Raw genomic sequence first — 25,596 nt, 5'->3', positions numbered from 1 at the left:
TATGAATATTATTTTTATTGAATGGTGACAATCAAGGTGGTTTTCAATTTTCGTTATTTTTATTTTTTATCCATTTTTTTATTTATTTTTATACTGGTATTAATCAGAGCGATGTAATTTTTAAACTTCTGCCTGCCTCTCGAGACACGTCAACGTCTCTCATCCCTGACCTGACTTGTTCGCTCTTGTCTTCAAACAAGCACAAGCAGCAGCAGTTCCGCCAGCAGGTTGGAGGGAGAGTCACGTGTGTTGCAACGCCAAGAAAAGAAGCATCCTTGTGCCTCGGCGGCCCGAATCTCGCCGAATTGGAGCCGACGGAGGACTTCACCGACCTGCCGAGGACCCCAAACGGACCAGGGACTATCGCCGTGACCCCAAGGTAGGGTAAAACCACCGCGTATCTCATTTTATTACATAAACGCGAGCCGAGCTCATTAATTCGCATCGGCACCATGTGACCCCTCTCGCGCTTCTGCCTGTCGAGGCTGCCGAATCTGCATTCCTCCGGTTCGAAATTGAGCGCAGAGAAAGTCGAACGCCGATTTATTTCAATTGCCGATTGAGCCGACACGAGTGCTGAATTTTCCGTCGCCCAGCAAATGCGTTATAACCATTAAACGTTTGACGTTTGACCCCAGGGGCTCTTTTACGTATTTGTTGGGGAAAAATCACATAAAATAATTTGAAACAAAATAATAATTAATAAATGCTAAATGATATCAAAAATAAAAAGCAAGGCGATTTATATGAAATTGCAAATTATGTCTAAAATATTTAAAAATTTTAGATAATTTTTTGCATTGTATGAATTCAATCTCTTTGAAGGGAGTTAATAGAGATGATTGAAAAATGAACCATTTAAATGTTTTAAATGAAAATCTGCTTCTTGTAAACATTTTTTTCTCTTTTTTCTTCTAATTTGGATTTTTTTTTTGTTTTTACCGAGAAGAATAAATAATTAATAATAATAAACCTATTTTTCCAAGAAATTCATTTTTTTTTATAAGCCCCAATTTTAATTTTTGCACTGATAGAATTATTTACTAACTTCTAAGTCATGGGCATTTGTTGAGCGTCAAGTTAAGGATTGTTTTTCATACACTTTTATATTTTCTATTGAAAAATTAGTCTAAACACCGAGCGAATTACACATTTGATTAAAATCAGCCCTCGTGCGCGCCCCCGTTTTAAATTCAACGTGCGGATCAGGCTAACGACGTGACCTTCTTTTCCGAAGGCCGAGTTATTGCCCAGCATCCTCTTTACCTGCGCGCGTGTCGGATTGATAAATTATTAGCGCGTCGTCGCGACGCGGCGCAAACTTGTCAGGAAAACACGGTTCAGAGACGCGGCGAACGAAAACTCTTCCGAGTTTAAACAGAGGGCGGATGTGCGTCGGAATTAGGGAGCAGAGATGAGTGTCACCTTGACTGTCGCCGGGCACAAATGGCGCATTAACTTTGCATTCAAACTACCCTGAACATAATAAAGCAGCTCGGTGGATGTGCGCGCGGCCCGCCGCTCTCTGCTGATAATAAATGCATGACTATTTGCAATTCGCACCGAGGGGCGGGAAAATAACCCAGTCACTTGCACGGATGGATGGATCTGCCTAGAGTGACGAACGTGGAATTTCTATTAAAACCCAAACTTTGATTGAGTCTTTCCTATGGGAACTTTCCGTGTTGATTTATAAATTTCGTCGGAAATTAAAATTGACGCTCATTAAATTTAACCACGTAACCGATTCGAAATTACGCCACCGAATTAATTTCGTTTGGAAAAGAGAGAGGCGTGTTTAATGTGCGGTCTCGTATAAAGTGTCGCGCAATAAAATTGCCGTTTCATTTAAAGTTGCGGGGCCTCGTTAATGCCATTACCGAGCTCCCTTAAATCAAGCTTGTTGCTCCGAGCCAGGCAAGAAGGTGGTTTGCAATAAAATTGCCTGATGGCTGCAGTTCGCAATGGCAAATAATAAATTAGCGTTAGTGTTCGGATCATGGCCTCGATACCTTGTGTGATTTAATTCAGTGATGATAAAAGGTGAATTAGGAAATTAATAATTACATTCTATAAGGTTTTAAATGTAATTTTCATTTTAGATAGACAAGGTAAATTCAGAATAATTTACTTAAAGCCATTAAAATTTAAATTAAATAAATAAGAAAACCAACTGAACCAACCAAATTGTTTTGCAACAGTTTTGCAATAATTTGTTGATGAGCTCCAATATCTCAATTATTTATTTGAATTTTAATCTCATTAATTATTAATATTTCCGAATAAAAATGTCACTATTTTGCGAAATAAAAAGAGAGCGATCGAAGTGGATCTGTTGCTCAATGGGACTGACGCCAGACATAATTTAAAATAAGTGGATGAGACGAGTAATGAATATTTTATTGTGATTTGATAGCTTTTGTGTGTTTGCGGTGTGGGACATGCACGGCATTTGAGACGGAAAAAAAGCATATAAGCGGCGGCGGCGGATTATGCGTGGGGACGCGCAACCACTAACTACATATATTTGGGGGAAAAACTGTTTGGTCACGCAACATTTTGACTCGAAATGCACTCTGGCTCTGTTTGTCCCCCTCTTTGCCGGATGAATGATGAATACATGCGAGCTGAGGCTCGATTGGATTATTATCTAAACAAAGGATAAACTACACACGCTGTGCGTGGCTGCATAATAAAATTTTACAGCTTTGTGAGGGAGACAGAGAGAGGCTTTGTCACACCTCGGAAGAAAAAGTTTTTAATAAAAAAAAATAATATATTTTATGATAACAAACTGCATTCGCCCGACTTAATTAGAATATCAAATGTAATACAAATATTTACTTTAAATTAAAAAAGCACTTATTTTACATTTTACCTAACTTTCCAGAGTTGATTGGATGTTTTTGTTTAAATAATTTATTAATTATAAAATTTCGAGCGCCTAAATAAATTGAATAATATTGACATTAAAAAGTTCCCTCTATTATATTTGTTTTTTTAAGTTTATTTTTTTACAAATATATTATTTTTAATTTATTTTTTTGTAATTTTTATCTAACTTAATATATTTATTAAGTCTGATAATTAATCTGTATAAAGCATGAATATCCACCAAAAGTGTTTTTAAATTAAAATTATAAATATATATTTTTATGCGAGACAAATTAAAAATAAATTGTTATTAGTGTAATATATGTTCATGGTGAAAAAAGTTCTTCAGTTTTTACTTATTATTGTTAAATAAAAAATAATTAAACGGAGCCTCTAGTTTCTATTTAACATTCAGGAGTTCAAGCCCTTTTGCACCCACACAGGCAAAACAAGATGATCATTGCGAATTGGAGCATAAAAATTGCCACACAGGGCGCGACCGCGATAAATTTATATCTTGCGGAATTCTTTTGACGCAACATAAAACTGCGGCCGATAAGAATTTGATCGTAAAAAAGTGTGTCGCCGCTGTTTTCGCAGCGACAGCCAATAATTTGATGAGTTCCGCGCGCGCTGCCGTAAATGCCATTCCGGCAGTTATCAGCTGTGATCCAGACTCATCAATAAGTTACACATCAATCATTTTACGAGACACTCTATATAATAATGCACACAGTCGCTCCCCTATCGCCAAAGAATGAGTGAGCTCCAACACCACAGTCTTTTTATAATGCATTTTTACTCCACAACCCCATCAAAAAAGGGAATTTTGTTCAAAAATTGAATACATAAAATGCCAGGCTAAAAATTTTGATATTCTTTATAAAAAGTAGGTGATTTTTTTTCAAGTTATAGGTATCAGTAGATGTAATTTTGAAGCATTAATCCATTCAAAAAAATTTGTAAAAAAAAAATTATTATTATTATTGTTATAATCGAGTAAAAATTTTACGGCACAATTAATAATTTTTTGAGTACTTTTCCAATGTGGTTTATGTATGAACAGAAAACATGATTTCATATAAGTTTAATTCAAGTAGGAGGAGACTGGGAAGAGAAATTATATTGGATTTTGCTTTTTGCTCAGCAAGAATAATTGTTTTAAAGTTTCCTGAAAACTGGTTAAATTTGATGAAATTAAATTTCACCCAAATATACCTGCTTAAATTTCAGAAATTTAAATATAGTTGCAAATATAGCTAAAAAAAACTAAATCTGGATATTAGAATTTCTGAGTTTAGCAGGTAAAAAATTTAAAAAATAGATCTCATTCTAGCTGATCAATCCAAATCAATAAAGTTATTTTTATCCGATTTTTACATAAAAAGTTTCCAAAAATCTCATTTTTACCAAGAAATTCAATAAAAGTAAAATTAATGCATTTTCAGTTCTTTTTGTTCTAATATTAACTACCACGGCTCTCTGATTTTCAAAGAGTTGTTTCAAAGGGTTGTTTAAAATTTTGATTTCTAAAATCTTAAAAATCATATCCCTGCTTGAATATTCTATGGTTTAACGGCAAATTTTTATATAGAAATGTGAACAAAATTGTAAATTTATATCAAAGAAGTCCATTTGCCTGTAAAATTCTGTAAAATCGATTTACAAATCATAATAATTTTAATCAAAATAAAATTGTTCTAGTGAGAATACATTTTTTAGGTCAACTATGACAAAAGAAAATCAAGAGAATTTCAGCCATTTTTTATTATTTTCCTTACATTAGAATAGGTAATAAAATAATTTTTTCCATGGTTTTTTAAAAGTTATTAATTTACGATTTCTAAAACAGCGACGAGTAAATATTAGTCGATTCCATCATTTAAGGTAATCAAAATTAATTTTGGCGCAGAGAAAAAACAAGTCTCGGCGCGCTTCCTTTAGCGAATCGAGTCAAACGGAATTTTTAATTTGCACACGTGCTCCACCTAGAACGAGAGTAATTTAAATATATGTTCGCTCGAGAAGACGCCCAATTAGCAAAGTAGCAGGAAAATAAGAGAGGTCTGTGTGGCGAAATTGTCTGCGGCGTTCCGCGACTTGAGTGAAAAAAAAAACTCGGTGCGTGTTTTGCCGGAAAAGCGGCAACGGCGGAATGCGGGAAAGGTGACCTAGGTTGCGCAGTGCGGTGTGATAACACGGGCTGGGCGATCATCACCTCCATTATTACTCACGTAGTCTGCGTTCAGTGTGTACTGCACATCGCGCAAATACGAGACAACAACTCCTTGGCGGGACAAAAACGACTCACGGAGAGACGTGCCTGGCTCCGTTGCCGTGGGGATTGATATGGGGGGGGTTTATCAAGAGAACAGTTTCCAAAGTACGTGGCTAGTTCTCAGCTTTTATTGAATCATTTGCGGAGGAGTTTTATTGCAAGTGCATAAATTAAATGAAATTTTTTGTTGAAAAGGGGAAAATCATAAACACACAGAGACATTTTTTGCATTTAAATTTTTTAACAAATGAAAAGGTGATTTGATTTTAAATTCGGCTTTTCCTCGGTGGGTTTTTGTGAGTTTTTTATTGTTTAAGAAAAAGCAATATCCTGCTTTACATGTTTCGCCTGCGGGCTATAAAAAAGAATTAAAAAAAAAAAACTCCCATAAACCCATCGAGTAAAAGCCGAATTTAAATTCAAATCACCAAGAATCAACCCTCGATCGTGAACTTCTTCTACAAAACAAATTTCAAGATCCAATTCTGAAAAATTCCCATTTTATTTATTAAATTAAAAATAAAAAGGTTTGTAAAATTCATTTAGTTTTTGACTTTCTGGAAAAGCTAAAGAATAATAATAAAAAAAAAATACTATTGAGATGCAATTTTTTTTTATGAATATGTGGATTCGTAATAAATGATTCATGTCTATTCATAATAAATTTAATATGAAATATGAGTAATAGAGAGACCTGGCTTAACCTCGTTAAGATTTTTTTTTTCAAAATTTCTTGCAGTATCAAATCTCATTAAAAATTATTTATTTTCTGCATTTACTACATTGATCTTGTTTTGATTTTACAAAATATATATTTGTTCTAGACGGAATTTTTCCTTTTATTTATTCTCATGATCAACATACAATAAAAGTTATTGAGAAGGATTGGAGCTTCTGCAATTTATTGCTGCACCTGAAGATCAAGTTTAGCCTGAAAATTAATTGAATTTTTAATCATAAATTGATCCGGAGAAACTCTTTTGTTGACTTCTTTTGATTTGAAAACAATTTTTTGTCTCTCTGATTAGTTGTAGGGAATTTTGTGCATATACCTGTTCTAGGGAAGATTAAGTGCCTGCAGGCGATTGTGCAAAGACCCTTTGTGTCAAAAAGATTGGCGGTACCGTTGCATCCTCCGTAGATGAATCTCTCGCATCTGCGGGTGGCGATGTTGAACGTAAACTTCGGAATGTAGCCTTCGCATGGCCGAGCTCCTCTCTGCATCGGCTCTAGCAGGCAAATGTCATCCCCTAGCGCTGTTAATAAAATAAAGACAATTATTTAGATCAAATCATAATCACAAATTTAACTCTAATTTGGCTTAAATATTATTAATTTCATTTAAAGATCCTCTCCGGTCAAGTGTTTTGCTCTCTATTCTGAAAGATTGCTAAATTTCGAGCATATCTAGTGAAAACACTATTTGAAAATTCCAAACCGTTGCGTCTCAATCAAAAGAAAACCTAAATACGAGTGATTCGCGCGAAAAACGTGTGAGAATTGATCAGTTTGTTCCAAAAACTACAGAATTTGGTCACATTGGCGCTGCGATCGCTGATTTTGCAAAGTTATCTGCAGCGCCGTGGGGCATTAGTGGCAAAATCAGCGATAGCAGCGCCACAAGTGACAAAAACCTGCAGTTTTTGGAAGAAACTGATTGATCTGATTGGCTACTCAATTCTCACACGTTTTTCGCGCGAATCACTCATATTTAGGATTTCTTTTGATTGAGACGCAACGATTTGGAATTTTCAAATAGTTTTTTCACAAGATAAACTCGAAATTTAGCATTCTTTCAGAATAAAGAGCAATACAAATGACCGGAGTGGGTCTTTAACTAGATTATTTTGCATTCAATAAGGTAAAAATCAAGTGACATAAGAGTGCTAATGAAAAGGGCGCAGTTATTCCTTCTACTTTTGGAAATCAATCTGTTTAAGTCGCATTCCTTGAATGAACACTTACGTGGTCTAATCCCAATACCACGCTGGGCATTAACGTGAACTGCCAGACAAAGCAGTGCCAACAAAATCAAATATCGAGTCAACATTTTTGCACAATACTAAGACCTCTTTCGCACTGATGGTTGAGTGAAGCTTGCTCGCCTTTATATACCATTTCAATCAACACTAAACTAGTTAAAAAAAGATTTTAGAAAAACAAAATACCACATCCTTTTGTTAAAATTGTAGCAAGGTCAAATAATTAGACTTGTACGTTGTTTACGAATCCACTGTAAATTTTGTTGTATGAAGAACTTTAGGAAGTGGTGAGCCAATTGCACAGTTTTTTTTATATATTTTTTTTTAAATTTTGCATGGCGGCCGCTTAATTTTTATTCTTCTTATGATTTTTCTTCAAGTTTTCATAAAAATTTAGATAGCATAAAATATATAATTTCAAATTAATAAAATTAAACAAGAGATGATTTTTTTCGTGAACTAATGTGGATTTATTTTGTTACAAATTATTTTATGAGGCGCTTATCAAATTATTTTTTCAAACCATTCTCATTGTTAAAAAAATTGAAACCAGGCGAACCTCGTTGCAAAAGAAATAACGAAAAATCGCACTGCAAATAGCCTTTTGGGGTCAGTTGTCTTTTATTTGTATTTTAACTTTTTTTATATGCAACGAAGTTCGTCTGGTTTCATTTTTTCATGAAATCCACCTCAAGTTAGCATTCCATTCATTCCTCTCAAGATATTTATGTCAATTGATTGACACCAAAATTCGTTTGTGTACAAAAACCTAATGACATTATGTGTGTGATTTTTTATTAATTCTTAATTGCAAGATTCCTCCAGGTTTAAAGGTAGACAGGTGTGTGTATACTTGCGGGTTTTTTAGCCTGGAAAATACATGTTATTAGTTTATGACTTGAATTATTCAAACAGTGCAAGAGAATTGTATTATGATATATGATTGTGATTTAGAGACTTATTATTACTCTTGATGTTTAGTGAAGTCTTTTTTTATAAAATTGTGAGATTTTCATTTTTCTATCATATTATTAATTATTTATATTCTTCAGTCAGTCAAAACCAAACTTTTGCTTACCCCTTTGGACAAATTGCTCGCAGGAAACTCTGCACTGGGCCCGTGTTTTAAATAGATTTCTGGAACCGTTGCATCCTCCGTAGATGAAATTTTCACATTTTCCGGTTCTACTGTTGAATGTGAAACTCGGAATTATCGCCTCACACGAGTTGGTCTGCCCGTTCTTGATCGGTCCAATCCGACAATAAGGTGGCGCTAATAAAAAACGTGTTTTAAAACGGGAAAAGTTTAATTTGCTGCGATAAGAACTTTAAAAGCTTGATATGGATATAATTATGTTTGCAACTCGTTTTGCTCCATTGATTTTTAGACATTTTTACAATGCAAAAATTAGACGTTAAGTGGAAAGGGAACTTTTGCAATCAATTTTCAGCTGAATCCAACTATTTGAATAGCATTTCTTAGATTACACTTACGTGGTGGAATCGGTTTAATTCCGTGCGTGGCGTGAACTATTAGACAGAGCAGCGCCAACGAAATCAAATATCGTGTCAGCATTTTGTCACTTTACGTTTTGCGTGTTGTGTTTGTGAAGACCTTTTCTCTCAATGATGGATGTTTGACGCTTGCTCGCCTTTAAATAGTATTTCCGTCAAACAGTGAAATGTTAAAATATCACTCTTTCTTTACAAAAACCAAAAAAACCACATCCTTTTATTAAAATTAAGGCAAGGTCAAATTATTTGACTGCAATGCAGATGTACTTTGTTTTTCAATCTGCTGTGTTTTTTGTTGTGATGAACTTACGGAAGTGGTGAGCCGCTTGCAATATATTCTGAGCCGCTAAATTTTCATTTCCCCTTATTTTAATTAATTTATGGCAGCTAAATCGTGTTTTTTAATTCTAAAATTATTTTAACTTGCAGTCAAATCTTTTATGTCAAATTATGAAAATATATAATTTAAGTGGATCTCACAGTTAATAGGTAATACAAGAAAATTGGATGAATTATTTTAATTTATTCTACAATTCTTTGTACTTTTTAACAAATTTTTCAATAACAACATAACATTTTTATTTCTAATCAAAAACTCCATCTTAGGTATGATTTTATCAATTGTAATTTTATTTTCACACACTTCATTTTTTGTACTAGCCACGTATATTAAGATTTGCAGATTCCCTGTGTTTCACACTGTTCGATATTTAATTTAATGATGGATTCCTCCGTCCTCTAGGTAAACTGCAGGGGCAATCTCTTTGATTCTGGAAAAAACGTGTTTAATGAACTTTTGGCTTGAATCATTCAAAATATATGCTTCAGGAAAGATATGATTGAACTCTCTTCAGTTGAAAGCAAATATTTGTAAACATTTGAATTAATTTGAATCTTTTACTAAATTTTTATTTTTATTCGTAATGTAAAAATTGTGCTTACCCCGTTTGACTAGGTGTTTGCACGCTCTTTGGCACTCGGCTGACGTTTTAAATAGATTTTTGGAACCATTGCATCCTCCGTAATTGAATTTTTCACATTTGCCGATTCTTGCGTTGAATGTGAATCTCGGGATTAGCGCATCACACGAGTTGGAATGCCCACTCTTTATCGGTCCAAGCCAGCAATAATGAACTACTTGCGCTTTGAAAAAAATTATAAGCAATAATTAGATTTTGTGAGTTTTGTGTAGTGCAATAGGCGGTAAAAAAAAATAAAAAAAAAAATTGTCTGGGCATAATAGCGAATGAAATAAAGTTTTGTTATGCTTTGAAATTTGGGTTTATGAGAATTTGTCAATTTGTCCAGATCAAACTATTTGTATTTAATTTCTTTGATTAGACTTACGTGGTCGAATTCCACGCTGGGCGCCAACTACTAGACAAAGCAGTGCCAACGAAATCAAATAACGAGTTAGCATTTTGTCACTTTTAGTTTCGCGTGCTGTGTGCGTGAAGAATCTTCTTCACTCTGAAGGTTTATTGACGCTTTCTCCCGCCTTTAAGTAGCTTAATTTCCTTCTTCCAAAGAACCACAAAGGTCAAAACATGTGTATGAAAAATAAAGCACTTTTCTTTAACTTGTGGTGAAGACAAAAAGCTGGATTTTCCGCAGATCTACTTGTTTTTGAAGCCACATTTTTGCTGTGCTGTGAAGGCCAATAGGAAGTTGTGGCAAATTGCAATGTTATTTTGGAAACAACACTTTATTGTTATGATAAAATTAATGTAAGAACTTACTGTTAAGAATTTTAATTTTTGATCTGGACTTTTTTCTTGTTGTATATACATATATGTTTTGTAAATTACGTAAAAATTGAATAATTCAGAAAAATTTATTAATTTTTTATTATTTTACTTTTATTAAATTATCTTTATAAGTTCAAAGCACTAAAAATTGAAATTTTAATAATTTTTTTTAGTAAAAATAAAATAAATTTTTAAAAAATAAATAAAATAAAAAATATATTAAATACAACACATGCTACAAGGCTTGTACAAAAATTACAAACAAAAATGTTTATCAGTATGAAAATTGTACAAGTTCAAGTTAAGTATTAAAAGATAATAAAATTTGTACAACAGACTAATCTGTAAGAATCCATGCCACATTCTGTCCGTATAATATTTTGTTTGTAAAATTCTCATCTTTTCTCTCAATTGTATTGAATTTGTATAATTTTGAATGTATTAAATGATGTATCCCATTATGGGCAGCAATTTTGCCTTTGTGATATATCAATAAACACAATTTGCAACTAATATTACACTATTATAATAATATACTATTTACTAAATTCTTTTTTCTATTATATTAAGTTTACCCGAAATAAAATAATACGACGAATGCAAGAGGTTCCATGAATTATTTTTTATTGATTTATTAATGCATGAGTTTCATAATTAAATCGTAATACATTTATTTATTTGAACAAAATTTTTCACTAATTGACATCGCTCCTTAGTACATATTCAGAAAATACATTTATGTTTTAATTTGAAATGCATTTCTAAACTAAATCCAGATTATTTGAGTGAAAAATATTGAATATTTTTCTCGTGAAGCTTACAACTAATTTTTATGAAGGTTTGTAGGTTTACGAGTAAGTTTGAAGGATTTTGTTGCGTTTCCGTCTGCAGGTATCTGAACAACTTTACGTTCGTGCGCGTCGGGTTGAGCCTGTAAATTTTTTTAATTAAAATTTCAATGATTAATACAAAAACAAGCAGAGAGAAGTTGGCATTAGAAGATACAGATCAATTTTGATTGGTTCAATCAAGAGTTCCTATTATTAATTGTAGCGATGGTTAAATTTCTCTGTTGTCATTATAATTGTTTAATTCTACTCAAGTCATGACAAAAGATGATCAAAACTTGCCATTGTTGTAGACAATATTTGAATAATAAGAAAATATAATGAAAATATGGGGGTGTCAAACACGACATAGCTTGCCTCTTGGACCGGTGATGCATGCGTTTTCGCACTTGGCTCGAGTCGCAAATAGGTTTTTGGTGCCGTCACATCCTCCATAGAAAAATTTCTCGCATCTGCCACTGGCCGCGTTGAACGTGAACATAGGAAATTTTCCACGGCAACGTTGAGGGAACACCGAAACTGGTTTTAACTGGCAAATATCCTTCTCTGCTGCTCAAAAAATCAAAATTATGTATAATTATTAATCCAGCTCCACGGTTATTCACTTCATTATAAAAAAAATTACACTACTTTACATCAAGTTTGATTTCTTTTAAATAAAATCAAATTAAGCATCCTATCTTGTTTGATCAAAGGATGTTATTTTCCTTTCTAGAAAATCACAAAACACTAAACCAATTTTCTTTTTAAAATATAAGATAAATAAAAAGGGAGCTTACGCGGAGAGTAGGTCGACCAGGTTGCAGCTTTGACCAGCAGAAAAATCAGCGCCGACGAAATCAAAAAGTAGCGGATCATCATTTTTTTACTTTTGGGTGTTTTTGCGTGAAAGACTTTTTTCGCACTGACGGTTGATTAAAGTTTGCTCGCCTTTTTAAATAGAATTTTCAGCGCACACCGCAGAAGGTCGAAATTTGTATGAAAAACAAAAACAAAAACCCATCCCTCCACATCCTTTTGTTAAACTTGAAGCAAGGTCATATTATTAGATACAATACCCATGTACTTTTCTTTTTTCTGGCCAATCTGAAAGCTGCAATAATTACAGCGACAATAACGATCTTAATAGAATATTTGAACTGGCCGGAAAGGATCCAAAATATTTTTGGCATTTTTTTAGGCCATTGTGTTGCTGCAAATGCACATGTGAGCTGCAGATTTGATGCGGCGTAAACCACCAGTAAGATTTTTTTTCAGCCACAGATATATTTTTATTGCAGATGGACATTTAAGTGTGCCATTAATAGTTGCTTTGCTTTTTATCCAAATTTCACCTTTACACTACTGACTCATTTTTATAAGTAAGGAACATTAATTTAAATAAAATTATACAATTTTTTTTTTATAAATCAGTGCCAGTTAAAGAACAAAACTTAGTCAACCGAGGCTCACTGCGGCGGATGGGGTCTTTTTGGCCTCGGAAGTTTTAGCAAAATTTTTGCTAGTGGTGGTGCCGTTTTGTCCAACAATTTCTTTTTTCAAAATAAATGTTTTCAACAATCTGTATGTAAACAATGTGATGTAACAATTTGGACAAATAAACAACAATAATAATAAATCTTTAATAAAATTTATCTCTCTTGTAATCAATGTAATTTATAATATTGATTGATGGATGATGTATTTGGGAAGAGAATGCTCGGTGATACATTAATAAACATGATTTTAAACTAAAACATATTGTATAAACTCATTAGACCATAATTTATTTACGTAATTGTTTAAACATTTTTCTGAAATTAGTTGCAAGATTTTTATTCTTTAATGTGAAGAGAACAATATTTCAGTGATTGATAAATTTTTCAGGAAATTTCACGAGTTTTGATTTAATTTCAAAGCTTTTTTAACAGTGATTTGCAGGTTTTCACATGGTAAATTCTAATGACTTTGTAAGTCTCAGTATCCAAGGCAGTATATGTACTGCTTATTTTCCTGTCCGTTTTGTTGTTCCTGTAAAAAAGAAAGATTTTTTCAATCACACACTTTCAAAGAAATATGTAAAAAGTAAAAATTATGTGTTAGAGTCAATTTTGTTTCGTTCAAGACGTCCCATTGTTAATTCTAGCTATTATTTTTACCCTTATTTGCTATTTGTTTCTTGCACTTGTGCCATGAAAAGAAATTTTGCAACATTTTTTTCATTTGTTTTTTTTTTTTTTTTTTTTTTTTTTGTAGTAGACGTTCGATATTGAGGGTTGATTCATGGTGATTTAAATTTAAATTCGGCTTTTCCTCGATGGGTTTTTGTAAGTTTTTATTGGTTAATAAAAAAACAATATTTTTTTCTTAAACAATAAAAACTCACAAATACCCATCGAGGAAAAGCCGAATATAAATTCAAATCATATTTTTTTTTTTTCATTTTTATATGAAATTTAAATTAGGAATAAAGAATAAATGGTAAATAATATTTTATTGAATTAAAATTGGGTTTGTTCGGTGAAACGACTTAATTTTAAGCTTACTTCTTTGAATAAGATGTTTGCAGGCGTTTTCGCACTCGGCTTGAGTCCGAAATAGGTTTTTGGTGCCGAAGCATCCTCCATAGATATATTTCTCGCATCTACCTCTGGCCGCGTTGAACGTGAACATGCGAAATCCTGCACGGCATGCTTGAAGGTTCTGCGACAACGGTTTCAACAGGCAAATATCCTGCTCTGCTGCTCAACAAATCAAAAACAAAATTAATCAATTTCCACGGTTTTTCACGTCAGTACATTCTAATGCATTGAAAAGGCTGCAAAAATTTACAAAATCAATCCCTACTGGTTACTATTCTTTCAAATAAAGTATTTAACATAACTAGTAATGCCTGTCTCGTTTAGTCAATCAAAATTATTTAAAAAAAAATAATAACCATATTATTTATTTAAGATAATTGAAGTGGGAACTTACGCGGAGAGTAGGTCGACCAGGTTGCAGCGTTGACCAGCAGAAAAATCAGCGCCGACGAAATCAAAAAGTAGCGGATCATCATTTTTCGCGTGAAGTTTTGCGTGTTATTGCGTGAAAGACTTTTTTCGCACTGACGGTTGATTAAAGTTTGCTCGCCTTTTTAAATAGTATTTTCAGCGCACACCGCAGAAGGTCAAAATTTGTATGAAAAACAAAAAAAAAACCCAGCCCCCACATCCTTTTGTTAAATTTAAAGCGAGGTCAAATAATTAGATTTACCGGCCCATATACATTGTTTTCAAAGCCACACTCTGTGGTGAACTGTTATTACGAATATATGAGTGGTTAAAATATAATAGTTGAACTAGATGGGAAAAATCTAAAATACAGGTACGATCTTGGCAGTCCTGACCCATTCGGCGGGGGTGGACAAGCACTTGACTAACCCTCCTCGCTTACCACAGGGGAAAACCACCCCCGAAAACCCTGCAGCTTAATATCTGCAGGATCTTTCAAATAAAAACTGGGCTCAATCCATTGAAACCCTTGAAAAACTTTTCAACAGATTGTTAGCCTAAAAATCGAAACGCTATTCAATATTCTATAATTCAAAAATATTTTTTATATGAACTATGCAACAGTAAAATACATCATTGACCGAAATTTGATCAAACCGAGGATTGGAATGTCCTCCGGGTGTACCGAGGTTTATTCGGGACTGACTTAGCACCTGCTAGGGGATAGGGAGTGCCTTGTAAGCCAGCCTGACCTGGTCTTTCTTGCGGGTTCTGCAGGTTAAGGCTACCTCGGTCTGTTGCCGAATAGCCTGAATATTCCTTCGCTCAAGACTTACCCTGATATTTTATAAAACCCTCAGGACAAGGTATCGAATAATAATCAGTGCTTTTGAAGGTTTGAGAGAAACTGATCTCTATTTTATAAATTTTATTCTTATCAAAGGTACATCTATGGTTGGGATTGATCAATACACAAATTATAATATATTTCCCCGCAAGACGTGGAGGTGTTTGCAGGCACTTTTACACGCTTCCTGTGTGTCAAATAGATTCTCAGAACCGTCGCATCCTCCATAGGAGTATTTCTCGCATTTGGCGGTGGCCGGGTTGAACGTAAACATCGGAACTATAGCTTTGCAAGTTTGAGAAACCTCCTTCATGGGCCCTAGCATGCAGATATCAACCGGAGCTATGATAAAAAAAAGGGGAAAATCTTGTTAAAAAAGGGTTTTCTTACACAAGATTAATATTTAGAAAATAAACGAATTCATAAGCTTTTGGAGAAAATTGTAAGAAAAATTCTTATTACTTTTCATGAAATTTTATTAGAAAAAAATCAGGGTGAAATTGTTAACTACGCTTATTATAATTGACTGTAAGGTTCATTTAGAAATATTTTGTTCATTTATAGGAGTTAAAAATTGTTAGAATACTTAGGCGTACGTTTAAAGAGGTGTTGGCAGGCGTTTTTGCAATCAATAGGCCTCTTGAATAGGTTTTTGGAGGCGTGGCATCCTCCATAGACATACAACTCGCACCTGCCTTTTATCGCATTGAACGTAAACATTTCAAAGTACGCCAGGCACTGTTTTCCCTTTGTCGTCAATGGTCCCAACAGGCAAATATCACCCTTTTCCGCTGCATAACAAAACAAGAATTATTATATGTATATTTTCAAAAATCAAAATAACATTGTGAAAAAAGATTCCTGAAATAATAAAACACCTTTCCTTATTTAATTAAAACACTTTGAGATGAAAATGATAGCCTACATGTGGAATTCGACGCGGCGTTTACCGCCAGAAAAATCAGAGCTGACGAAAATATAAACCGAGTCAACATTTTTTGTCACTTTTAAGAAACTGTTTGCAAAGTGGAAACGTTTTTCTCACTGATTATAGATTTACGCTCGCACGCTCTTTAATAGCATTTCCATCCCACCGCGAAGGTCAAAATATTTTCAAGTAAAAACACAAAAAAAACCCCATCTTAATGAAAGAAAATATTGTTGTCAATGTCAATTAATAGGGTTTCCCCATTTCAAATTTGGTTTTGTTTTTAAACTTTTGCCATTTTTCATGGCCGATAAAATTTGAGGAAGTGGCCGACAGACCACTTCTAAAGCGATAATATGTATATCACGTGCTTACAAATTAATTGTAAGAAAAAAAACAATTTCGCATGGCTTGTGGAATATCGCGCCTTAAAATAAATAAATTTTATATTTGCAAATTTTTTTTAATCCTTTTAACATCTGCTTTGCCAAAAGACTTTGCATAATATTCTTAACTTCTTTGGGAAATTCCTTTATATTTTTAATTTTTTACTTTAATCAAATGATTTCAGTACATTTTCTGATTATTCAGGAAAATTTTTCAGTCTAAATTGTAAAAAAAACCTGAAAACAAGAGAAAAGTACAAATTTGGTAAATCTATGTCAAATTGTAAATCTAAAAAATTGTATTTTGAAAAATTGTAATTTCATACGTTTTTGTTATAAATATTAAATAAAATAAATTCTAAAAAAGTTTAATTTACTCTGTACGTTAATATTCATTTAAAAAACCGCTAAATTTTTCAATAAAAAAATATTTAAATAAATTAAAACTTCAACTTTTATTGCAAAAATAAATACAATAATTATTGATCCCTACAACTTGAGCAGCTCTGACCCGTTGCGTACTAATCGTAATTGCAGCATCATCTGCAGGTGTGATGGCTGCTCTTCTAGGCAATTCATTTGCGGGTCGTGTGTGACAGGGAGAACGTTTTTCGCCATAAAATTTGGCCGGGACGCGCATCAGGTGTTTCACATTCGAAGGGCAGAGCGGTTTAATAAAAAGTGCAGTGGCGGAGTGACGTGTGCGCGCGCCAGATAAATTACACGCTCCCGTCATATAACTCTCCGCCAGTTTTGTCCTGCCGTAATTATGGCCGGCTAATGCGACAAAGAGAGCATCTCCCTCTCGCTCTCGCATTTCAGTCAAATTAGTTTTCGCCTAACAAATTGGCGATTCGTGTAAACTGAGCCAGAGAGAGAAAGCCGACGAGCTGCGCACCTTGCTTTTGTGCGAGCCGACGAGCGAGAGAGAGAAAGTGCTCGGAAATTAATCCTTCTCGCGCACTTCACACAACTTTTCTGCCAACGCAACCCTTGGTGCGCAAAAGCGGACCCAGATAAAAATAAAAACGGTGCTTTTTCCTGGTCGGTGGCAAATGAATAGTCAGATGTTGCCTTGGAGGCGAAAATTGAATTCAAAAGGCGAGGAATCAAATTGAAAGATCCATGATTGCCCTTTAAATATGAAAGTTTTTCCAATTAAATATATTATGAATTCAGATATAGTCACTTCAAACATATAGTCACTTAAAATTTAATTTGAAACCAATTAAATTTTAATAAAGGTTTCAAAAATCTGAAAATGTATATAGATTGTCTAAATTTAATTCTAAAAAATTGATTTTTTTATTTACTTGTAATTTTATAAAATCAATATTGCTCAGCTAGACAAATAAGTCAATTTTAATCTATAATTATAGTTTAACAAAGTAATTTTCTTTCTGGTTCTTTCAATCCCATTCTTTTGGCATCAATTAGTGGTTCTAAAAAGATCGTTTAACAATCTGAAAAAGCAATATTTATTACGCAATTATAAAATTGCAATGGAAGCTTTTTGAGGAACTATGAGTTTTGTTTGAGGCATTGAAAATGCAACGCAAATTTGCTTAATTAAGAGAATTTTACGTGACCAAATTGCTAGTTCTCATCTGGTTTTCATGAAGTATCTGTGCATTAGGAAAAATTATGTAAAGATTTCTTAAAACATTTATTTTATTTAAGAGGGATTAAACCGTAATTATTATTTATAGCGATCAATAAAAAGAATCTGATTATCTTCATATCCAATAAAGAAATTGCGCTGCATTCTTATTTATTTTACTTTTATCAGGCACATTTAAAGAAAAGATTAAAGTACTTGCTATGAATAAAACTAGTTCCTCTCTTTGAAATTTAAGGCTTTTCACACAAAAATGCAATGATTTGTTTAATTCATGAAGTAAAAGTGAAAACGTTGGCAATATAAGATGTCATATTTTAGACACTCACAAATAAAAACCATTTTCTGGAAAGAATTAACAACATATTTTATTATTACAGAATATATTTATTATTATTTTTTTTTTAATTAAACGGGATTTTAATTTTATTTAAAAAAAAGCGGTCAAATTAGCAGCTTTGTTGCTTTATGGCACCGCAAACAGTGAGGCGAAGCCGCGACGCAACAGCATTCCGCTGGTGCAAATCGTACCAAAGGGATTGCGAAAAAAGGGCCAAATTAAATTAGTGAGTTTTTGGCGTCACTAATTATTTACGCGCCGATAGGCAAAGGGCTGCGCTGCCGAATAAATGCGTGTGTGCGTGGAAAAGGGTCGAGCGTGTAATGGCGGAGGGTAGGAAAGTAAATGTTTGCCCAAAAACGGCGGCGGCGGCGGCGGCAACCGCTGCACACACGCAGACTGAATTGTGTGATCAAAAACGGCTCCTGGCGAAGCGGCTGGCTGATTGCAAAATTTATAACAGCGTCTCTTGAATGATGAATGGAAATCGATTCGACTCTATCAAAAATGCAGGTGCGTGCATGTTTCAGCCCCGACGTGCTCAGGCCCGGATCACAGATAATGTTAAGGATTATGTCTTTCATCAGCTAAAATTAAAATTTAATTTTGTGGATTGGTAAAATTTTATTTGTGTTTCATTTGAAAACTTCATTTCGATATGGCTCACTGGTGACGATTGGAATCTTTTTGATCTCGGAAGTTTTGTCCAGCAATTCCTTTCTTTTCGAATAAATTGTTTTCAACAATTTAAACAATCTATTTGTATCAATGTAGACAAATAAAGAAATATGACCACCTCGAGTGACAAAAGGTTCCACAACAACAACTTCAAGAACCTATACAGGAACAATAAACATATTATGGAGAAAAATTAGCAATTATTTGAAATTTTTTAAACTACTCAACGATTCAATTCAGCTATGTAAACTAATTTAAGGCTTTTTTGCATAAAACTGCGAGTGCGGTTACGCTGCGTTTGTTATCTTGAAAAACATAAACAATAAACGAGCTTTAATTTTACAGCACGATTTTCCGGAGTGTTTTGCACGCACAGTGTTTTAAATTGCAGCTAACATATTCATCTTTCTCTTTAGCAAAATCTTGGTTGCGGTTTCTGACGCAAATCAAGCTCTGTTTATGTACCCAAGCATGCGATGTCCTCACGTTACTCTTTATTTAAGGACGGAAAGCACGCCAACTATTTTTTCCAGTAACTGCGATTTGAAAACGGCTTTGCAAGAAAAAATTAAGTCGATATGTTTGGAAAGTAGCCTGTATTTATGATTGATTTATCCACATAATTGCTATTCCTGGAAAAGATAGATTGGCAAAAATTTCATACAATTATTGAATAAGTTGAATGCTGCAACTTTCCACAACATTTCTTGACCTGCAAGATGGAAAATTATGTAAATTCATTTACAAATTTACTGATTAAAATTATATAGGCCGCGGGTGGATATTACATTTAAAAAATAAAAAAATGGTGAATTATGGTAGATCTAGTACAAATTTAATTAATTTTCAGGATTTTTTTAAATTCGCCCCTAAATAATTCATTTACATTTGCACAAAAAAAATCTTCTAAATTTTTTTTCTATTTGAAGACTAATTTTATCTTGAAATTTTTAGAGACAGCATTCTTCAATTTTTTAAATTACATCATTTAAGCTGCATCACGAGTACTTCGAATTAAGTTCGATAATTTTTATACAAAATTCAAAAATACCCGAGACAAAAATGTAAGAAAATCATTATTAAATTAACCAAATTTCACGTTCCATATTTTATACATTCATTAAGTAAGTTAAAAGTAAGTCGCTTGGATCTTTTGAGGATGGAACTCCTTTTTAAAAACAATGCCGTTGTGATTAAATTTCACTTGTTGAGGGCACTTGGGCCATTTTCCAATAAAGTGCATTAATTTGCTTGAATATGCGTCGGAGCCGTTTTCATCGTTGATGAGCCTTGCTCGTCGTCGTGCTCTCCTTAGACCTTCCTTTTAATGGAGGAGGAAAAGCCACGACTGCTGATGTTACTAATGGCTTATTCGCGGCTGCAAGTGTGTGTACCAAGCTCTCGAGTTGACTTTGCTGTGCGCCATCAGAAAGCCATTCTCCCTTCCCGCAGAGCGCAGTGGCAAAAGCCAACGATGACATGGAAATGCCGCGAAATTCGTCAATTTACAGCCAAATAATATGGTAATGAGTTCCGCGCGACGCGACTCTCATGAATAATTCCGGCAACGTGCGTGTATTTCGAAGCCACGACCTTTAACAATATTTGGTGCACAATTTTTCGTAATTGCGTTAATTTTAATATTTACTAAAACAAGTTAACAATTCAAAGAGTTTTTAAATTACAAAATTTACAGTCAGTTTCGGCTTGTAAAAAAAAATATAGAAAAAAAAAATAGAAAATCGATTTTTACAGTTAGGCTGTCCGGCAAACACATGCGATGAGCAGGTTGCATAGCTTTTACAAGTTTCTCTCAGTTTTTTGCTTCTACAATTTTTAATTCAATGAAAAAACCAAAAAAATTATAATTTTAAATATTTCATGCCTGAATAATTTTGTTTTCTTACAAATTAACTTAAAATATTAGAGAAAAAGAAGAAGAGGAATCAGAAAAACGTCTCATTTCACACTTCCTGAATATAAATGAACTTTCTTCATACAAAAATCAATCTTTCTTTTACATTCAAAAAGCAAAATCTCATAAAAATTGGATTCTTCTTACTATTTTAAGTGTAAATTTAGATCTTCAATTTAACTCAGGGTAAAAAAATTGACTTTTTGAAGGTTTAAAATATAAATAAATAATGGATAAATATTGGTGGTTTGGAATGCTTAAAATACATCAGCTTTCTCATTGACTAAATCTTTCTCAATTAAAATTTCTAATTGATATAAAAATGGCATTTATTCATTCCGTTCCGTCGTGTTGAGTTCTTATCATTTCCTTTGGTTCAAATCAACTGAATTTGCGTGTACAACTATATCAGTGCCTTTCACACTCTTAAATTGCCTTAGTTTTTAATAATCTTGCTCAATATTCCAATTGTCACGTTTAAAATTGTCAAAAAAATAGATTTTAACATAATTATTCTCTCAGTTTTATTCAAGATAGAACCAATTTTATAAATGACAAATATAATTAATTTTCGTCAATTTCATTTCAAAAATTCTGAATAAACAAAACATCGTTATAAAATTTGAATTCTTTTTTTTTATGTGGTTTATGCAAAAACTTTGATTAATTTGCTTTTTCACACCCAATTTGGACGATAGCAAACAATTTCCATTTATATTTTCAAGCATAAACGAGGCTGACCTCTCCGTGGCGTAATTGGATTTTTTGAGCAGTGAAGCGCGCAACATGGAAAGAGTTCTAGCATCAGAATTTCCGACCCCTTCAAAGAATCCCAGAGGAGCACGGCAATAGGGGGGTTGCTTTTGCAGCCACCCTCGCACAAAGACCTCGTCGCTGCTGATCAAAGACAAAGGTGTCCATTCCTCTGCGGTCCGAGCAAACAATCAAGCTCTGCCGGCCAAACACGGAGAAGCAAATATTCTAAATACACATGCACGGCCGGTTGCAGGTCAGCCAGGAGTGTTGCCGCTCATTGCTGATATTTGCCCACTTGTGTACGAACAGTTAGGAAAAAGTTGCTCCGTCGAGTGCTTATTGCAACAAACACGTACACACATATTATGCGCGGTCAGCCACTTGTGGCTTTGCCCGTGTAACAAATGCCCCTCTCATCATTTCGCTGCCGCCGCCGCCGAAACTTTCTGTTGCTGCTCTGCGGGTGTTTGAAGGGTTAAGGTAAACGCCGGCTGCTTTCGCTCTCGCGCTCCCAAAAACAAGGTGTCTGCCTTTGGGCACTTTGCTACCCGCTCCTCAAAAAATAGCAAAGCGTGAAAAACTTTTTTAAAGCTTATGGGTTTGACATGTCTCAATATTGATTTTAAATTTAAAAGATTTTAATTTTGATATCTTTGAGACCAAAGATTACAAGTTTTTACGGAAGTTTAATGTACGTATTTTATTTTTCCTCCTTCTACAAATCATCTACTTTTTTCTCTTATGTGCTTTTTTTATGCCGTTTGGTGTTTTTCCTTATTGCTAGTGATTGATTATGGTAAAAATTTTCAATCTATTTAAAGAGAAAGGGAACGATCTAAACTGTTGCAAATTAAATTAAATTATTTTTTTAAATGTTTGAAGAAGTTGACACTCGAGGAGATGATCGTGGAAATGAACAGATCGGGCTTTTTCCTCGTTGCAGAAATTGATTTTTATTAAAAAAAAAATGGCTCTACCAGTTTCGGTCACGATCTGCTTTTATGAGCAAGAGAAATAAAAACAAAATTAGCAAAATTTAAAAGGCAAACCACATTTTAACATAAAAATTAAAATCTTAAAATCCTAGTTGAGTTAGTTTCAGATTTTAATTTTTATGTGAAAATGTGGTGTTTAAATTTGCTGATTTCTTTTCTTGCTCAAGAAATAGGATCGCAGACCGTGACCAAAACTGGTAGAGCCATTTGTTTTTCAGTAAAAAACAGTTTCTGCAAAGAGGAAAAAGCCCGATCTCTTCATTTCTATTTTTACAATGTTAAACACTTTCCATAATCCTAGCAATTGTAACTAATTATTATTTATTTACATATTTATAACTGAATGATCTAGTTTTTTTCCTTAAATGATTTTAAAGAGGCAAGTAAATTGTCATTTCTAACTGAAACCCTTATTTTTTAACAGTTTTAATTAAAGTAGACTTAACTCATCGCTTTAGGTTCCCAAACGAAATTTTATACTTTAAATGCGCCTAAAAATGACTTTTTCTCTCAACCATACAAAGATTATTTTGGATTAATTTTCTTTTTAAATTATTTTTCTCACCCTGGACAGATTCAGCTCTGAATCTCTCTCGCATGCTCGCTTTCTCTCTCTCTCCCCCTTGCAAGTGGGTGAAGAAGTTCAGTTTAGCCCATGCATATGCACCCACCTCCAAATTAATCCGCGGCTGCTGCTCGAGTTGAGCCTCGAGGAGCTTTCTGTCTTCGAAAGTGTACAAAGTCTGCATATGTATGTATATGCGTGCTGCGTTTATCTTTGGCAGCAAAACCGACACAGCCGTCCGTGTTCCGAGCTGCACACACTATTATACATATTGAACTAGCTATAGGGTGGTTCATGAAATATTTCTGTAGTATTAGCACAGCAGCTACTTTTAAAAAGACTCCAAGGGCGCGTTAATACTAAAAAACCAGCAGCTAGTTGAGGTGCTTTTTCTGCCTCTCTTGAAAAACTTTCCTTTCATAATGCGCGTCTTAGTGAGTTGGCCGCTTTAATAATTGATTGAATGTGTGCCGAGTGGGCGCAAATTTCCGCAAGCGGTCTGCGGAGGAGTAACGCGCAGAAGTTGGCACAAGAAGTGTGTTGAAGCGAGTTGATATTTAGGACGAGGAAAAAATTGGATTAAGTGCATATAATTATAAGGGTTTTAATCGCTTTCGGAGTAACGTGCATGTTTTATTCAACACGAGAGGAAAATTTACACACTCGATGCAAAAGTTGTTGAAGCAAATTGAAGTTGCCAACTGCATAAATATTTAGCGTATTTTCCATGCCTTTTTTTGCTTATAAAACACTTCATAAGACCAAAGAGGATGTGGTAAACGTCAAATTTCCTCCTTATTATACAGACCAAGAAATACACAAGAAATTAAAAATAAAAATTTATCTTTAAAATTAATCAAGGGAAAATTTTTATTTGTTGAGAATTTTTCTCAAACCACTGAACAACTTCCTGCGGAGAAAATTCAAGTATTTTAATCCCTACAAAAATAACAGTGAAAACCTTAATTTTTGGCACGCGCTACAATTATATAATTTAAGATATAATAAATAAGATATAATAAATTAAAAATAAAACAGACACAAAAATGAACAAAATATTTATTTAATTTGACTCTTTTTCATTCAAGTATTTTTTTTTTCAGAAATAACGGATGATATACTTTTTATATGAAAAAATTTTAAATCTATTTAGTGATTTTGCTGGTAGATCATTCTCTATTAATTTGTTTACTTATAGAATTGGTTAATCTTCAAAATCTCTTAATTTTAGCTCTTTTAATAAACATTTTTCAAGGACCAAGCTCTTTTTTCAAGTCAATTCTTACCTGGATTAATAAAAGATAAAACGTTTTGTGCGCCTGGTAAGACCGTGTTTCATATTGAGCAAATAAATGGGTTCATATAAAACTTTGACAGCGAATTTTCTTGTTCAACATCTGGTCAAACAGAGCAAGAGACTGACCCACCTAGTTCTTCTCTCTCTTTCGGCAGAATGCATGTCTGATGTTTTGTTGAAAACACGCTTCGGAGGCCTCGGGGGATCTTGAGAGCTGCGCTGCTCTCGACCTGCTAAAAGCATTCTCTTCAGCGGCCTGCGCGAGGGCAGTAAGGTCCGGCCTTTCAGCCCCACAGTTTACTTGCCCCGCATTTATATTTCGCGTGTACAATGGCCGGCTCTATTTATTTATTATGACTGTTTGTCTGCGCGCGTTCCTCTATCTGGCAAACACAGACACGGTTGCTCTGCTCTCTCTATCAGCGAAAGAAGACCTCTTTAGTATTCACCGAGCGAGAGTCGAGTTTGCAAACTTCCGCTCGCTTTGGCTACAGATTGAATAGATGATGTGCTTCGAGTACATCAAGGCATTACTTTGGGAAATTTCACAAATAGACACACACACAGGAAACAATGGAGAGAACAAGCCGCCTATTCGCTCAGTACGCAAAGTTTAGGGATTGAACAATTTCGTGGTAATTAACAGATTTTTGATAATTATGAATTCAATGATGTGAATATTTAACTAAATTTTGAGTTCAAACTGATTCGAACTTGTCCTTGTAAAATTGCGGCGAAATGTAATTGAAAATATAAATGATGATTTAAAATCTTATGATTTTTTTTAATTTTCTATATTATGATTTATGAGATTAGCTAGTTAATTTTTAAATGTCATCAATGATCAAATTTGCCAAAATTAAAAAAAAAACCAAAATGAAGCCCAGATACTATTTAACCATGAGAAGATTAAAGATTAAAATATAACAAATAATGAAATTAAATTAAATTTAAAAATTATATGAAATAATTGATGAAGTCTGATGATTAATCAAAAAGATTTGTAGGATAAAAGGTTTAATTAAATCAAGTTGATCAGGGATTAATTATTATT

General features: G+C 33.7%; 3 protein-coding genes and 3 long non-coding RNA genes across 6 annotated transcripts in view; 1 reads left to right on the top strand and 5 right to left on the bottom strand.

The window, feature by feature from the left end:
- Nucleotides 1–249: 249 nt before the first annotated feature.
- Nucleotides 250–25,596, top strand: part of LOC132201636 (uncharacterized) — a 71,476-nt gene continuing 46,129 nt past the window's right edge. Inside the window, exon 1 of the mRNA XM_059627949.1 lies at nt 250–379. The gene's annotated coding sequence lies outside the window, so the exon portion shown is untranslated. The remainder of the gene's footprint in view (nt 380–25,596) is intronic.
- LOC132201007 (kunitz-like toxin PcKuz3) lies at nt 5,946–7,272 on the bottom strand. Its single transcript, XM_059626860.1, has 3 exons — nt 7,118–7,272; nt 6,205–6,408; nt 5,946–6,083 (listed from the first exon to the last, which is right to left on the bottom strand). Exons 1-3 carry the CDS (start codon nt 7,200–7,202, stop codon nt 6,079–6,081), a joined length of 294 nt encoding a protein of 97 aa, XP_059482843.1. The 5' UTR covers nt 7,203–7,272; the 3' UTR covers nt 5,946–6,078.
- On the bottom strand, nt 7,590–8,787 carry LOC132200739 (PI-actitoxin-Afv2b-like). Its single transcript, XM_059626414.1, has 3 exons — nt 8,629–8,787; nt 8,213–8,407; nt 7,590–8,003 (listed from the first exon to the last, which is right to left on the bottom strand). The coding sequence occupies exons 1-3, from the start codon at nt 8,708–8,710 to the stop codon at nt 7,999–8,001; spliced, it is 282 nt and encodes a 93-aa protein (XP_059482397.1). The 5' UTR covers nt 8,711–8,787; the 3' UTR covers nt 7,590–7,998.
- Nucleotides 9,252–10,144, bottom strand: LOC132200827 (uncharacterized). Its single transcript, XR_009442201.1, has 3 exons — nt 9,997–10,144; nt 9,592–9,792; nt 9,252–9,419 (listed from the first exon to the last, which is right to left on the bottom strand). It is a non-coding gene; the product is annotated as an uncharacterized LOC132200827 (long non-coding RNA).
- On the bottom strand, nt 12,558–14,359 carry LOC132200317 (uncharacterized). The gene is made up of 3 exons (XR_009442153.1): nt 14,201–14,359; nt 13,771–13,965; nt 12,558–13,255 (listed from the first exon to the last, which is right to left on the bottom strand). It is a non-coding gene; the product is annotated as an uncharacterized LOC132200317 (long non-coding RNA).
- Nucleotides 14,868–16,385, bottom strand: LOC132200833 (uncharacterized). Its single transcript, XR_009442204.1, has 3 exons — nt 15,990–16,385; nt 15,661–15,855; nt 14,868–15,406 (listed from the first exon to the last, which is right to left on the bottom strand). It is a non-coding gene; the product is annotated as an uncharacterized LOC132200833 (long non-coding RNA).

This window comes from Neocloeon triangulifer, unplaced genomic scaffold (genome assembly GCF_031216515.1).
Source record: "Neocloeon triangulifer isolate White Clay Creek 2 clone unplaced genomic scaffold, ASM3121651v1 ptg000014l, whole genome shotgun sequence".
NCBI lineage: Eukaryota > Metazoa > Arthropoda > Insecta > Ephemeroptera > Baetidae > Neocloeon > Neocloeon triangulifer.
This window is presented reverse-complemented; position numbering and strand designations above follow the sequence as displayed.

Bases quoted from the DNA above. Each gene is read 5' to 3' on its own strand.
- LOC132201007 (XM_059626860.1), bottom strand. From the start codon at position 7,202: ATGTTGACTCGATATTTGATTTTGTTGGCACTGCTTTGTCTGGCAGTT. The intron at 6,409-7,117 runs GTAAGTGTTCAT...TTTTATTAACAG, and splicing joins TGGTATTGGGATTAGACCAC to CGCTAGGGGATGACATTTGC.
- LOC132200739 (XM_059626414.1), bottom strand. From the start codon at position 8,710: ATGCTGACACGATATTTGATTTCGTTGGCGCTGCTCTGTCTAATAGTT. The intron at 8,408-8,628 runs GTAAGTGTAATC...GTTTTTTATTAG, and splicing joins AATTAAACCGATTCCACCAC to CGCCACCTTATTGTCGGATT.